A 12,500-nucleotide genomic window follows, 5' to 3' on the forward strand; every position below is an offset into this window, starting at 1 on the left:
AAGTACACACACACACACCCACGAAAGATATATGAAAATATATATATATATATATATATATATATATATATATATATATATGTATAAAATTATAGTTTTCCTGTCCAGAGTATTCTGGCTCCTGGTCCAAGGTTCTGTGGTTGTACAGTGACCCTTAAGCCACACCGCTTCAGGCTTCAGTGCCTTACCAAGCTTTTTTCTTGGTTTTTTGGTTTTTTGGGTTTTTTTTGAGGCAGGGTCTCCCTATAGCCCCAGCTGTCCTTAGAACTCACTAGATAGACCAGGCTGGCCTCAAACAGAGATCCGCCTGAGTGCTAGGATTAAATGCATGCACCACCACACCCAGCCTCTTGGTTTCTGTCTTGAGCCCTTTTAGTTGCCTGCAGTTCAGTTTTGACTTCATGGTTTCCTGTTGATACCCAAAGAAAGGAAACCTTTGGATTCCCCCCGAGCCGAGCAGCAGCTCAGGGTATTCTGTGCTTCTGCTGTGCGGACAAGATGAGGACACGTGAATCAGGTCACGTAAAGCTCTGGAGCAAATGTACATCATGAAAGCAGGCAGCCCAGTGGCTGGAGCTGACTTGATTCGGCCTGATGGAACTGTGCTCATCCTCTGTGAGCCTCTTTCCACTGGTTAATTTAATCCTTGCCAGAGGACGCTCAGGTTTGGTTTCTGTTTTGTTTTTCTATTGCCTCCATAGGCTGATAATTCTTTTTAAAATTTAATTAGCTTTTATTTTATCTGAGTGTTTTGCCTGCACATATGTACGTGCACCATGTGTGTGCAATGCCTGCAGAAAACAGAAGTGGGTGCTGGGTCCCCTGAAACTGGAGTTACAGAAGGTTGTTAACCACCCTGTGGGTCCTGGGAACCAAACCCGGGTCCTCTGCAAGAGCAGCACTATTAACCTCTGAACCATCTCTCTAGCCACTGGGTTGATACCTCTTTTTCTTTTTCTTCTCCTCACAATGTTGTAATTTATTGAATAAAAACTTTTATAAGCTACATCGGTTTTTTTAAAAATCAGTTCTGTTGTTAATAATTTACCAAGTAACTACGTAAGTTATTTTATTTCAACATTACTTTTTTTTTAACTTTTAAAAGAAACTTTATTGAGAATTTCATACATACATATAAGGTGTTTTAATCAAATCCACTCCCACTTCCTCCCCTCCAACACCTCCCATATTTCCCCATCACATTTTTCTGACAACTTCATATATTCTCCTTCCCTCCCTCCCTCCCTCCCTCCCCCCCCTCTTTCTTTCTCTCTTTTTCAATGGGGCCTTTTGCTACTCTAATATTTCCCCTCTGAAGAGGTAACCCTAAAATCTTTTAGGGATTAGATAAGAGCTCTCAAATAAATACTTTTGACATTTTTGGCCTTTGGAATAAGAGTATGTTGCTAAGAGACCCAAGGACGTTTTGACTTTTAGCCAAGAAACTTGGCTACTTTTCTTTGGGGTCTTTTTTACCCTAACTGCCTAGCAAATTCCTACCTCCTATTCTCATCATGCCATCCTCTGAAGGGGTTACCCAAATTGCTGATAGGGACAGACCGCTCTGGCTTCCATGCTGAACAGGGACACAGGGTGAGGCAATTGGGGTACCCCTCCAGTGGGTCTATCTAAGAGACTCCCAAATTGCATAATTCTTATCTGTAAGGAGAAAAGAAAGTCCTTGATTGGTGAATAGGGGATGGGAAGGAGAAGTAAAAGCAAGAGTAGTTAGCATTCCAAGTTCTAGACAGGGAACCAGAAAAAAGTCAGAACAAGGCAAATTTCAAATGTTCATGTCAGAGTCCATTGGGATTTCTTGACGAGAGCTTCCTAAAGCTTCCCTCTTTTGCGTTCCTCCTCATTTTTCTTTCGTCTGCCAAGGCTGGACTTGAGAGTGATGGACTCAGGATTTGTTTTCAGGTATTTTAATAGCACCGTGTGGAGGCAGGATCCAGGCACTCGCAGGTAGTTCTCAGCCCCTGTGCCAGAGGGAGACCAGAACCCGGCATTCTCTGGCAATGTGCTGAGATCACAGCCGCTACACCAATGGAGGCCGGAGCCCACCCTCTCAGGCTGTCTCTAGGTCAATATTTCTTAAAGATCATCTGATAAGCATTATTGCTCTTAGCTTGGAACTTGATTACTTAAGCTCAGTAAGGGTCTCTTTTCTATATTAGGAAGTTGCCCACACTGCTGAATCTCAGACGAGGGGCATGGTCCCGCTTCTTAAACAGCTACCAACTACACAAGTGATTTTTTTTTTTTAATCAGACTCAGGGTGAACATGAGCAGTTCCTGCCCTCAAGACCCTGTTAGGGCAGAGTGGTGGTTCTGGAGTTTTCTTCATCACTCTGCCTCAGAAATTTCTGGGGTTTTAAATTTTTTTTTAAATATTTTATGTGTATGAGTATATTGCCTGCATGTGTGTATGTGAACCCTGCCATGCAGTGCCCCTAGAGGTCAGAAGAGGGTGTTAAGATTCCTTGGAACTGGAGTTAAGGATGGTTGTCAGCCACCATGTGGGTGCTGGGAATGAACCCAGGTCCTCAGCAAGAGCAGCTGGTGCTCTTAACCACTGAGCATCTCTCTAGCCCTGGGAGTTTCTGTCTGAGGCTGGAGCTCAGGTTCAAAAGCACTGCTGTAGTCCTAGCAGAAAGAGAGAGAATTGCACGATTTGGATGAATGTTAAGGAGATAAAACTTCAGGCCTTCAGTGATGTTTAGGTAGATTGGTCAGCTAACTGGTGCCACCTCCACAGGGCATACAGAAGAAGGGTGGAAGGATTGCACTGTGTTTTTGACAAATACTGCCCTCTTGACCACAGCTGCTTGTGTAGATCCCAGTTACATCACGTCGGCCTGCGAGATGGTGGCAGAGATGGTGGAATCCCTGCAGTCGGTGCTCGCCTTGGGCCACAAGAGGAACAGCAGTGTGCCCTCATTTCTTACAGCAGTACTCAAGAACATCGTAGTCAGTCTGGCCCGCCTCCCCATAGTCAACAGCTACACGCGTGTGCCCCCACTGGTGAGCCAGCTCCCTCCGTTGCTGAATTGAGATAAGCAGTGTGTCCAGGTAGCGCAGAGTTGGGCAAACCACAGGATGAAACCATCCTTTGCCGGGGGATTCGGGGCTCAGGGAGTGGCAGCATACTGGGGGCCTTGACGTGAGGCAAGTGTCCCATCACTGAGGTGCATTCCTAGCCCTTAGTGTTTTGAGAGAAGATCTTGCTGTGTGCACCTCAGGATGGCATTTGGCATGGTATGTAGCCAGGATTCTCTTCTCTACCTCCCCAGTGCTGGAATTAACTACAGGTGTACAAGCCCAGCCTACCGCAGAATCTTGATGGCTGCCACCTCCCTAAGGATAATTTTAGCATCTTGCTGCATGTAATGATTGTGACATCTGTATTGTGCCACAGGCATTTTGTTTATAGTGGTTGTTAGTAACAAATACTGGGCTTTCTAAAATGAACTGAGGTAGATTTTATCTCCACTGATATAGTCTCATTGGGTGGGATTCTAAATTAATTAGACTAATTAGTCGAAAGCTAAACATTCTACCACTGAAATATTTTCTTTCAAAAGTGTCACCTTGGAGGAGATTCACGCATTTGGATACAGCCCCTGATGTGAATTTTTAAATTTTCTCAGAATCCGCTTAAAATAGGCATTATCGAGCTGGATTCTTGTTCCACGCCACAGAAAGAACTTGGCATGGGGAGGCTGACAGTAGCTAAGCTCTCAGGAAGTTTTTATCATTCCCCCTTGTCTGCTAATAGAATGCCAGACATGTCCTTGGCTACAAAAGTCCTCAGCCAGAAAGGAAGGCTGACCCACAGCAAAGAACAGGTACAGGGCTAGTGTCCAAGGGAGGTGCTTCTTTCTGTAGAAGAGGCAAATGCCTGCTGCCAGGTCACAGCCTGTGCGTGCGTGCGTGCGTGCGTGCGTGCGTGCGTGCGTGCGTGGTCCTGAGGAAGCTCACGCCGGGAAGTGGCGTTCATTGGATCTGAGGGATGCAGAGAGTGCTGGAAGTACTTGTGGAGCAGGGAACTGTGGGATGCCGGGAAGAGAGCACAGAAAGTCAGGGTCATCCAGCTTTACTCTGTGGAGCTCAACCCTGGGCGGGAACAGTCATTATGGGGTCTGCAGTGTGTGGCTCAGAGAACTTGGTGAGGCTTGGGAGACTGCAAGAAAGCATAGTCTGAAGGGCATAATGTCCGGAAGGTGCTTGGGAATCTACCTTCGTAGGCTGTGTACTCTAGGCAAAACTCTGTAAGTGCCCTTAATTCACTCCCCAGAGTGCCCTGGCTGGAAGGCAACTGTGACAAGCACCACCAAACATCCCCTGGATGTGCTTCACTGAGTTCTGTGGGTGGCATAAGAGATTTATAGAGGGCTCTCCCCTGGTGAAAGAGCTTGGCTGCAGGATCTGGGGTGGCTCCCTTAAGTCTACATGGCTTCACTGAGGCACATAGCTGAGCTGGCTAGATGCTGATGCTGCTGGAGCAGTATAGGGTCTGCCTCGTGGATCCCTCTGTCCATAGTGCCTGTCTAGTTACCTAATGGCAGAACTGGACTGATCAGAGCTTCTCAAATTAACAGTGGGTTTGGCCTTATGCCTACTTGGAAATGCACATTTATACACTGACAGTTCCTTTAGCATCTGCATTTTTTTTGACATTTGATGTTTGTGGACACCAACATCTCCTACAAGGAATCCAGCTTTACACAGCCAATGCAAGGGGTGTGTGGGTAGTTGTCAGGAAGGTGGTAGGCTGGCCTGGGGATGGGGGCCGAGTGGTAGGAGGCACGCTTGGTGGTGAAGGCCCTTGGCAAAGGGTGGGAACCTCCTCTGGGAAGGCAGCGGGTCTGGAAAAGGCTTTGAGTGGGGAGGGACCGCTGACAGAAGGAGGCTAGCTGAGAGAAAGAGGTGTCTCCTGGCTTCTTGAGGCCACCCACCAGGTAATACCCCCCTTTTCATCTTTTCAGGTATGGAAACTTGGGTGGTCACCCAAGCCTGGAGGGGATTTTGGCACAGTGTTCCCTGAGATTCCTGTAGAGTTCCTCCAGGAGAAAGAGATCTTCAAGGAGTTCATCTACCGCATCAACACCCTAGGTACCCCACAGCCTTCCCCAGGACCCTGACACACCACTACAGGAGACCTAAAGCTGCAAGTCAGGGCCATCTCACTTGACAGCTAGAAAGGTTCCAGGGTTGATAATGACATAAACCTCCCATGCATTTTGCAATATGTATAAAACCTTATTACACTGAGAAATTTGATCTGTGTGCACGTGCTTGAGAATAATGGGGAGGGCAGGGTGTTGCATGCTAGACTTATTTGAAGAGAGGGCAAGTACACGTATAATTGTTCACAAGAAGGCAGGTGCTGTCTTCATAGTGTGCACGTAGACTGAATAGTGCGAGTGTGCTGGGAGGGCGGCTCTGGTGCAGTGCTTGCCTGTTGTGTCTGGGTTTACTCTCCAGGGCTACAGCAGCAGCAGGAGAAAGTCTGTGATGCGGTGGAAGTGATTTTCTCATATTTTCTTGTGTTTGCGACTTTGACCTTGTGTTCTTAGGGGGTTTCTCTCATGCTTGCAGTGAGCTAGGACTGTAGCAGCAGGGTCCCAGGCATGCCCTTCCAGGACACAGGGTGATAGGAGAGAAGATGGATGTGGTCAGGCCGCCCTGCTCACCCTCGGAACGGTGTAAGACGGGTCCTCTTAATGCCAAGACCCTTGGTACTGTGCTCCATTTTGAGGGACTGGCGAAGCTCTGCAGATGAAGAACAGCCGCCATGCCCAGTGAGCTGCAGAGCGCGTTCTCTCAGGTCCTTCTGTTTTCAATGCACAGTTGAGATTGCTTCTTTTGTCCCTGTTTTCTGACTGCAGGTATACATGTGGTAGTGCAGTTATAATCTCGGAATCCTAATGGCTCTGCCCCCCCCCCCCGGGGGTGTTTCTGGAAGGCCAGTCTAATCTTGGGTTCTACTGCCTGGTCCACTCTGAGCTTCTACAGGGTTTTTCATTCTGGTCCCAGAAGATTACAGCAGCAGACACCTTGCCTTGACTTCCTACTTCAGCCAGACAGCTCGTCACCCTGTCCTGAGGGCGATGGAATGAGGAATTGGGCAGCTCCCTCGAGGGTCCTGTCTTTCACCTTGTCAGTACAGCCTGACCGCAGACTGCTTGTCTGATTCCTCATTTTCTTTTTCGTTTTCTTTTTTCTTGTCTTTTTTGTCTTTTTTGAGACAGGGTCTCCCTGCTGTAGCCACAGCCAGCCTGGATACGCTATAGAGACCAGGCTGGCCTTGAACTCACAAAGATCCGCCTCCTGCCTCTGCCTCCACCTCCTAAATGCTGGGATTAAAGGTGTGTGCCACCACGCCCGGCATGGTTACTCACCTTACATCTTCCTTGAGTAGTTCCTGAGTTGTTAGTTGGCTTTATAGATAAATCAGTTCTACAGTCTCTCTGCAATTTGCCTTTGCTCCTGCCCATTTGGCCTCTTTGGTGATTAGGTGATTATCATCTAGGTCTGTCTCCTGGTTTCTCTGTCCACCTGGATCTGAGTCACATCCGTGTATCAAGAAGGTTTGTCATTTGTTGGTGTTTTCCTTTCCTCGTTCCCTAATTCTGACCTCACCGTCAGGACTGTGGCTCTCCTCGAGTGACGGTGGGAACACTAAACACAGTCATTTGTTGAACTCTACTCTGAATGTAGCCCTTTGGTGAGCCTGGAGAATAGCCTTTTGAATGGCCTTTGCTACATGCTGGAGTGTGCCCAGCTCAATTGCATGCTTTTCTGATCCATCTTCTAGGTGGCTTTCACTGTTAGCATGCATGCATACATGCATGCATTCATTCATTCATGGAGGGGTCCACACATACACGCCAGATTTTCTCTTCCCACCGTGTGCATCTCAGGGATTGAACTCAGATTGTCAGGATTGTTGGCGAGCACCTTCACCAGTGAGTCATCCTGCTTTCAGCACTTAATCACACTAGCTTTTTGGAGACAGAATTTTCATGTATGTAGTTGTGTGGTGTGGTGTGCACAGTCTCATGGTTGGCCTCAAGGAGAAACTCTTAAAGTCTGGTGGGTAGAAATGACCTGACCTGCTTGAATGAAGTTTGTGTGGATACCCTTGTCACTGTGCCACACAATCAGGGATCAAACAGGACTCAGCCTGTGCCCTTTGGCCTCGGCGGCAGAGCTCACTTCCATGTGCTTTGGTGTCTTTGATGGTAAAATGTAGAGACTAATATTCCTTATGTTGTAGGATTGCTGTGAAGGTGGTGTCCTGGGAGCAGTCCTGACAGAGTTATCATAGCACCAGTGTGTCCACTCATGGGTTTGGGAAGTTGGAGGGATTGTCTAATGTAATGCTTGATTTCCAGGGTGGACCAGTCGTACCCAGTTTGAAGAAACTTGGGCCACCCTTCTTGGTGTCTTGGTGACCCAGCCCCTGGTGATGGAGCAGGAAGAGAGCCCACCAGAGGTGAGGCTTCCATGACTGGGGGTTGGCTAGCTGGGAACCAATATCTATGACAGCTGGTGGCTTTGTGTTGGCAGTAGACCTTGTTCCAGCTGATGGCTGAGAGCAAAGACAAACCTGGCAGGTTTGGAGCCTGAGGCCAGCAGTGGTTGGGGTGCGTCTCTTATTATGGCATAGTCCATATTAATGGTCAGGAAGATTGTACTTCTGCTTAACAATCCCTTTGAGAGCAAGGCATGGCTGATGCCTTTAACCTTAGCACTCAGAGCGCAGAGGCAGGCAGTTCTCTGTGAGTTCAAGACCAGCCTGATCTATATAGTAAGACCGTCTCAAAACATAAGACAAATGAACTTTGAGTTCTGTTTGTTTATCAGTATCTGAAGGAATGTGAGTCAAACTAAAGTGAGAAAAAGCAGTGAATCCAGGCCAGTGCATGTACCTGGCTTATTTTTTAATTATCTTACAGGGGTTTTGTTCAGCTTATTGTTACTATACATTGTATTGATACGGCATGAATAAGAACCATGCTCTGGTAAAGTAGTCTGCGATATTAAAGTCCTGGGTATGAGCCCTTGACTCTGAAAGCATTATGGAATGACCTTGCAGAAATGACAGGTCAGAGGGAGAATGTATGCTAAAATCATCAGGATCATCTTGAAACTCATCCATGGATTCCAAAAGATTGTCATAGGCAGTGCTAAAAATGATAAGAAAATTTAAGAACAGTTCTTCAAGGTAAATTCCTGTTTGGAGTTTTGTGTTCTCAGACACTCCAGGTTTACTCCAGGGCCCGGGTTTATGGAGGGGCTGCTACCCTTGCCAGGTGAGCATGGACTGAAGACCCTGGCTTCGGAAGCCATGGCACTTAGGGCTCTCATGCCTCCCTCTGAGGCCATGTGGGTATAGACACTGTGTGAAGTGGAGGCAGGATGAGCAGTTGGTGTCCTGCTGTCATGTTGTCAATGCGTGAACTGTTCCTCTTAGGAAGACACGGAAAGGACCCAGATCCATGTCCTAGCTGTGCAGGCCATCACATCCCTGGTGCTCAGTGCAATGACGGTGCCTGTGGCTGGCAATCCAGCTGTAAGCTGCTTGGAGCAACAGCCCCGGAACAAGCCCCTGAAAGCTCTCGACACCAGGTTTGCCTGTGTAGGCCCACACCCTACTGCAGGGGATGGTGAGGTGGCCCACCCTCTTCAGCTTCCTCCGGCCCTCTCCTTTGTTACTGAAATAACTGCCTGTGGCCCTACCACAGGGGCACAGATCCAAAAGCCATTTTTGTGGCCAGTACAAGCTGGAGATTCAGCCTGAAGTGGTCTGAGGTTCACTGGGTATTTGGGAACAGATTGGTGGGTTGGGAATGCGTGCCTGCTGGGTTTGTTTGCTGCTGCATCAGCTTCTTGCAGGCAAGAGCAAAGGAAATCCAGGTGGTTGTCACTGGCGGGATTTTTGAAGGAAGCAAAATGTTCTTTACCTTGGTTCTGACTTTTAGGTTTGGGAGAAAGTTGAGTGTGATCAGAGGGATTGTAGAGCAAGAGATTCAGGAAATGGTTTCCAAGAGAGAAAATATTGCCACTCACCACGCTTACCAGGCATGGGATCCAGTCCCTTCTCTCTTGCCGGCGACTACAGGTATGGGACAGGCTGTGGAACTTGGGCGGGAACAAGACTGGACTGGCATTTTTTTTTGTTTGTTTGTTTGTTTTTATGAGACAGGGTCTCCCTGTAGCCCCAGCTGTCCTGGAACTCACTATGTAGACCAGGTTGGCCTTGAACTCACAGAGATCTGCCTGCCTCTGCCTCCCGAGTGCTGGGACTAAATGGACTGGCATTCTTGCTGTGGGCGAGCAGAAGGCTGATGCTGAGTGTACTGTCCACTCATAAGTCTCATGCTGAACCTGGGTCTGCCCCACAGTGAGCTCTGGGCTATGTCACCTCACTTGAAGGAAGGGATGTTCCAGGCTTTCTTTTCATTTTAGACATCGACTATACGTGGTAACAGTATTACATAAAGACAGTTTTTATTTTTTATGCGTATGAGTGTTATGCTTGTATGTGTATAAGTACAGCCGTGTTGTGCAGTGCCCAAGGAGGACGGAAAAGGGCGTCAGATCCCCTGGAACTGGAATTATGGATGGTTGTTAGCTACCATGTGGGTGCTGGGATTCAACCCCTTCTGCAAGAACAGCCTGTGCTCTTGACTGCTGAGCCGTCTCTCCAGCCCCATAAAGACATTTCATTCAAGTGCACAGTATATGTTGAACTTACTCTCCCCCAACAGCCTTCCTTTCTCCCCAATCTTTTTCTTTGAATGCACACATTCTTTGTTATTGTTTAACAAACTGCTTCAGTCACATGAGCTTCTAATTTTTTATGAGTTTGTTGCTATAATTAAGCACCTTGAAGGCTTTCTTCGGGAATGTTCCTGTATGAAAATGCAGGGTACCATATCCCAGGGTTCTTTGGGAATTCAGTTAGAGCACTGTGAACTTGGCTGACCAGGGACTTGGACCTGGAGAGGCCCTGGGCCAGTATGGATAAGAAATGACTTCTAGAACGCAGAAGAGAAGGGATCTCGAGAGAGGTGTAGACAGGGTGCTGCAGGAGCTCAGAGTAGAGCATATGCTCCAGGGAGGGTAGCGGAGCACCGTGGCAGAGGACAGGTGACATGAGGTCTGTGTTAGCTGGGTGTAGTTCCTTTTGTTACAGTGAAAAAACAATTGTTTACTCTGCCCACCTGCCTGCTCAACACAATGCAAAGTGGCAAAAAACTAAGGCCCATTGGGCCTCTGCACAGCTGGGCCATCCCGCCACATGAAAGGACACCCAAATGAGGCAGGGTCTCATGCAGCCCTGTGTCTCAGCACCTCTGTGCCCTGCCACCTGGCACTGTGTGTGCAGAGCACTGCTCAGTGTCGATGTTTTACAGGTGCCCTCATCAGCCATGACAAGCTGCTGCTGCAGATCAACCCAGAACGGGAGCTGGGCAACATGAGCTACAAGCTGGGCCAGGTCAGTCGGCCATTCCATGCCCTGCTTACAGGAGCTATAGGCTGGAACCATAACCCCAGCCCTGTCTGTCCTCACGCTTGGGCCACCTGCCACATTCAGAGCAGGTTTTATTTACGTTCTTTCTTGTAGGTTTTAATATTTCACATGTAGACATGCAGCTGTGTATAAGACATAGTAGCACAGTATGTGGCAGGAGAGCTGGGAGGCATGGGCAGGTGGAGTGTTAGTTACTTTTCTGTTGCTGTGATAAGATACCATGACCAAGGGAACTTACAGAAGGGAGAGTTTATTTGGCTTACAATTCCAGAGGGATTAAGAGTCCGTAATGAGCCGGGCATGGTAGCTCACACCTTTAATTCCAGCAGAGGATTAAAGGAGGCAGAGGCAGGCAGATCTCTGTGAATTCAAGGCCAGCCTGGTCTACATAGAGAGTTCTAGGACAGCTGGGGCTACAGGGAGACCCTGTCTCAAAAAGACCAAAAAATAAAATAAAATAAAAGTCCGTAATGGTAGAGGAGGCGTGGTGGCCAGAGCAGGAAGCTGAGTGGTCCTGTCTTCAGGCAGACACAAAAAACAGAACAACTGGAAATTTGGCGTGGATTGAGAACTCTCAGTGCCCACCCCCAGTTACGTGCTTCCTCCAGCAAGGCCACACTTTCTAAGACCTCCCAGAACCACATCACCAACTGGGGACAAAATGCTCAAATACTTGAGCTTATGGGGGGACATTTCATTCAAACCACTGCAGTCAGGGAGGACAGAATGGAGTCAGGTGAGGCTGCTCAGGCAGAAGCATGCCCCAAAGAGTATCCTGGCACAGCTCAGAGGGCAGCTGGGCAAGCAGCCAGTGGGTTGCTTTGAATTACTTTTCAATTTCATTATTAGACAAGTAGGGATAATTGACTCCTGGCTGTAGAGGGCAGGGATTCCCCACCACCACCACCACCACACACACACAAACATTTCTAAACAAGCCCTTAGAGTCCTTCACCTTTGTAGAGTAGGTTCCATCCTGAGATACACGACAGTGACTATTAGGATGTAATGTGCTTTTATGGAGTGTGTTGCTGAAGATCGGGTGATGAACGAGGTGCCTAAGGCACTGAGTACGTGGCTGTGTTCTGGGTCTGTGCCCTTGGCTCTGTGGTCATACTCTTCCCTCTGTTCCCTCAGCACTCATCTAATTATGCCCATTTCCTTCAGTCCTTGAGTCCAGGTCTAGTGTCTGCAAGCTGAATATAGTGGGACTATTTGGGACCAGCGTGTAGTTCTAGCCCTGCCTTGCCTTAGATACCTACCAGCTGTCAAATGCCACCGAACTGAGCTGCCACTCATTTGGGGAGAAGGGGGAATTGCGTTCACAGCTTCTGCCTGGCCTCACTACATATATCTGAGGTCATAGGGGAAGGTGACTGAGGGTTTGTGGAGGAACAGGTCACTGTTCATGCTGAAGAGTGTGACAGCCACTTAGCCTGGATCTGAGTTTGGGGGCATGGGGCCTTTGGCTGGCCCTTACATCTTCCTAAAACAATCACATCTCTACTTCTGCATCTTTTAAACAAGAGCCAAGAAAAATGGAGTCCACCACCAGAGAGTCTGAATGGGTGGGGACAGATTTGCAGAAATCTTTGCACAAATGTATGGGCCTTTTCCGGGGACTTTGTCCGGCCACTACTCGGGCTACAGTGTCACGCCTTGGAGCCCCTTTTCCTTCACACTCTCCCTAGTCGTTCAGACCTTGAACCTAAGGTCAGATCTTTTCTAGCCTTTATCTACCTACCCAGGGCCTCCTCTAACCAGTAGCATAGCGGATATGAGTGGAACGGACTGTTTAGAGGCCACATGTGTTCAGTCCTGGCCAAGATTGTACCTACCCACCAAGAACCTAAGGCCTTCACCCAAGCTCTAGTACTTCTATGGCAGGTGTCCATACACTCTGTGTGGCTGGGGAACAACATTACACCCCTGAGAGAGGAGGAGTGGGATGAAG

General features: G+C 48.2%; 1 protein-coding gene across 3 annotated transcripts in view; it reads left to right on the forward strand.

Moving 5' to 3' along the window:
• The window catches only part of Htt (huntingtin), a 144,412-nt gene that overhangs the window by 114,190 nt on the left and 17,722 nt on the right, over positions 1–12,500 (forward strand). For all 3 annotated transcript variants that reach the window (XM_029567695.1, XM_008841869.3, XM_029567696.1), the window contains 7 exons: positions 2,825–3,024; positions 4,989–5,115; positions 7,401–7,501; positions 8,483–8,637; positions 8,991–9,130; positions 10,428–10,510; positions 12,434–12,500. The exon at positions 12,434–12,500 is cut by the window's right edge. In XM_029567695.1, coding sequence (XP_029423555.1) covers positions 2,825–3,024; positions 4,989–5,115; positions 7,401–7,501; positions 8,483–8,637; positions 8,991–9,130; positions 10,428–10,510; positions 12,434–12,500 — 873 coding nt within the window. The remainder of the gene's footprint in view (positions 1–2,824; positions 3,025–4,988; positions 5,116–7,400; positions 7,502–8,482; positions 8,638–8,990; positions 9,131–10,427; positions 10,511–12,433) is intronic.

Source organism: Nannospalax galili, unplaced genomic scaffold, assembly GCF_000622305.1.
Source record: "Nannospalax galili isolate Female #2095 unplaced genomic scaffold, S.galili_v1.0 scaffold101, whole genome shotgun sequence".
NCBI lineage: Eukaryota > Metazoa > Chordata > Mammalia > Rodentia > Spalacidae > Nannospalax > Nannospalax galili.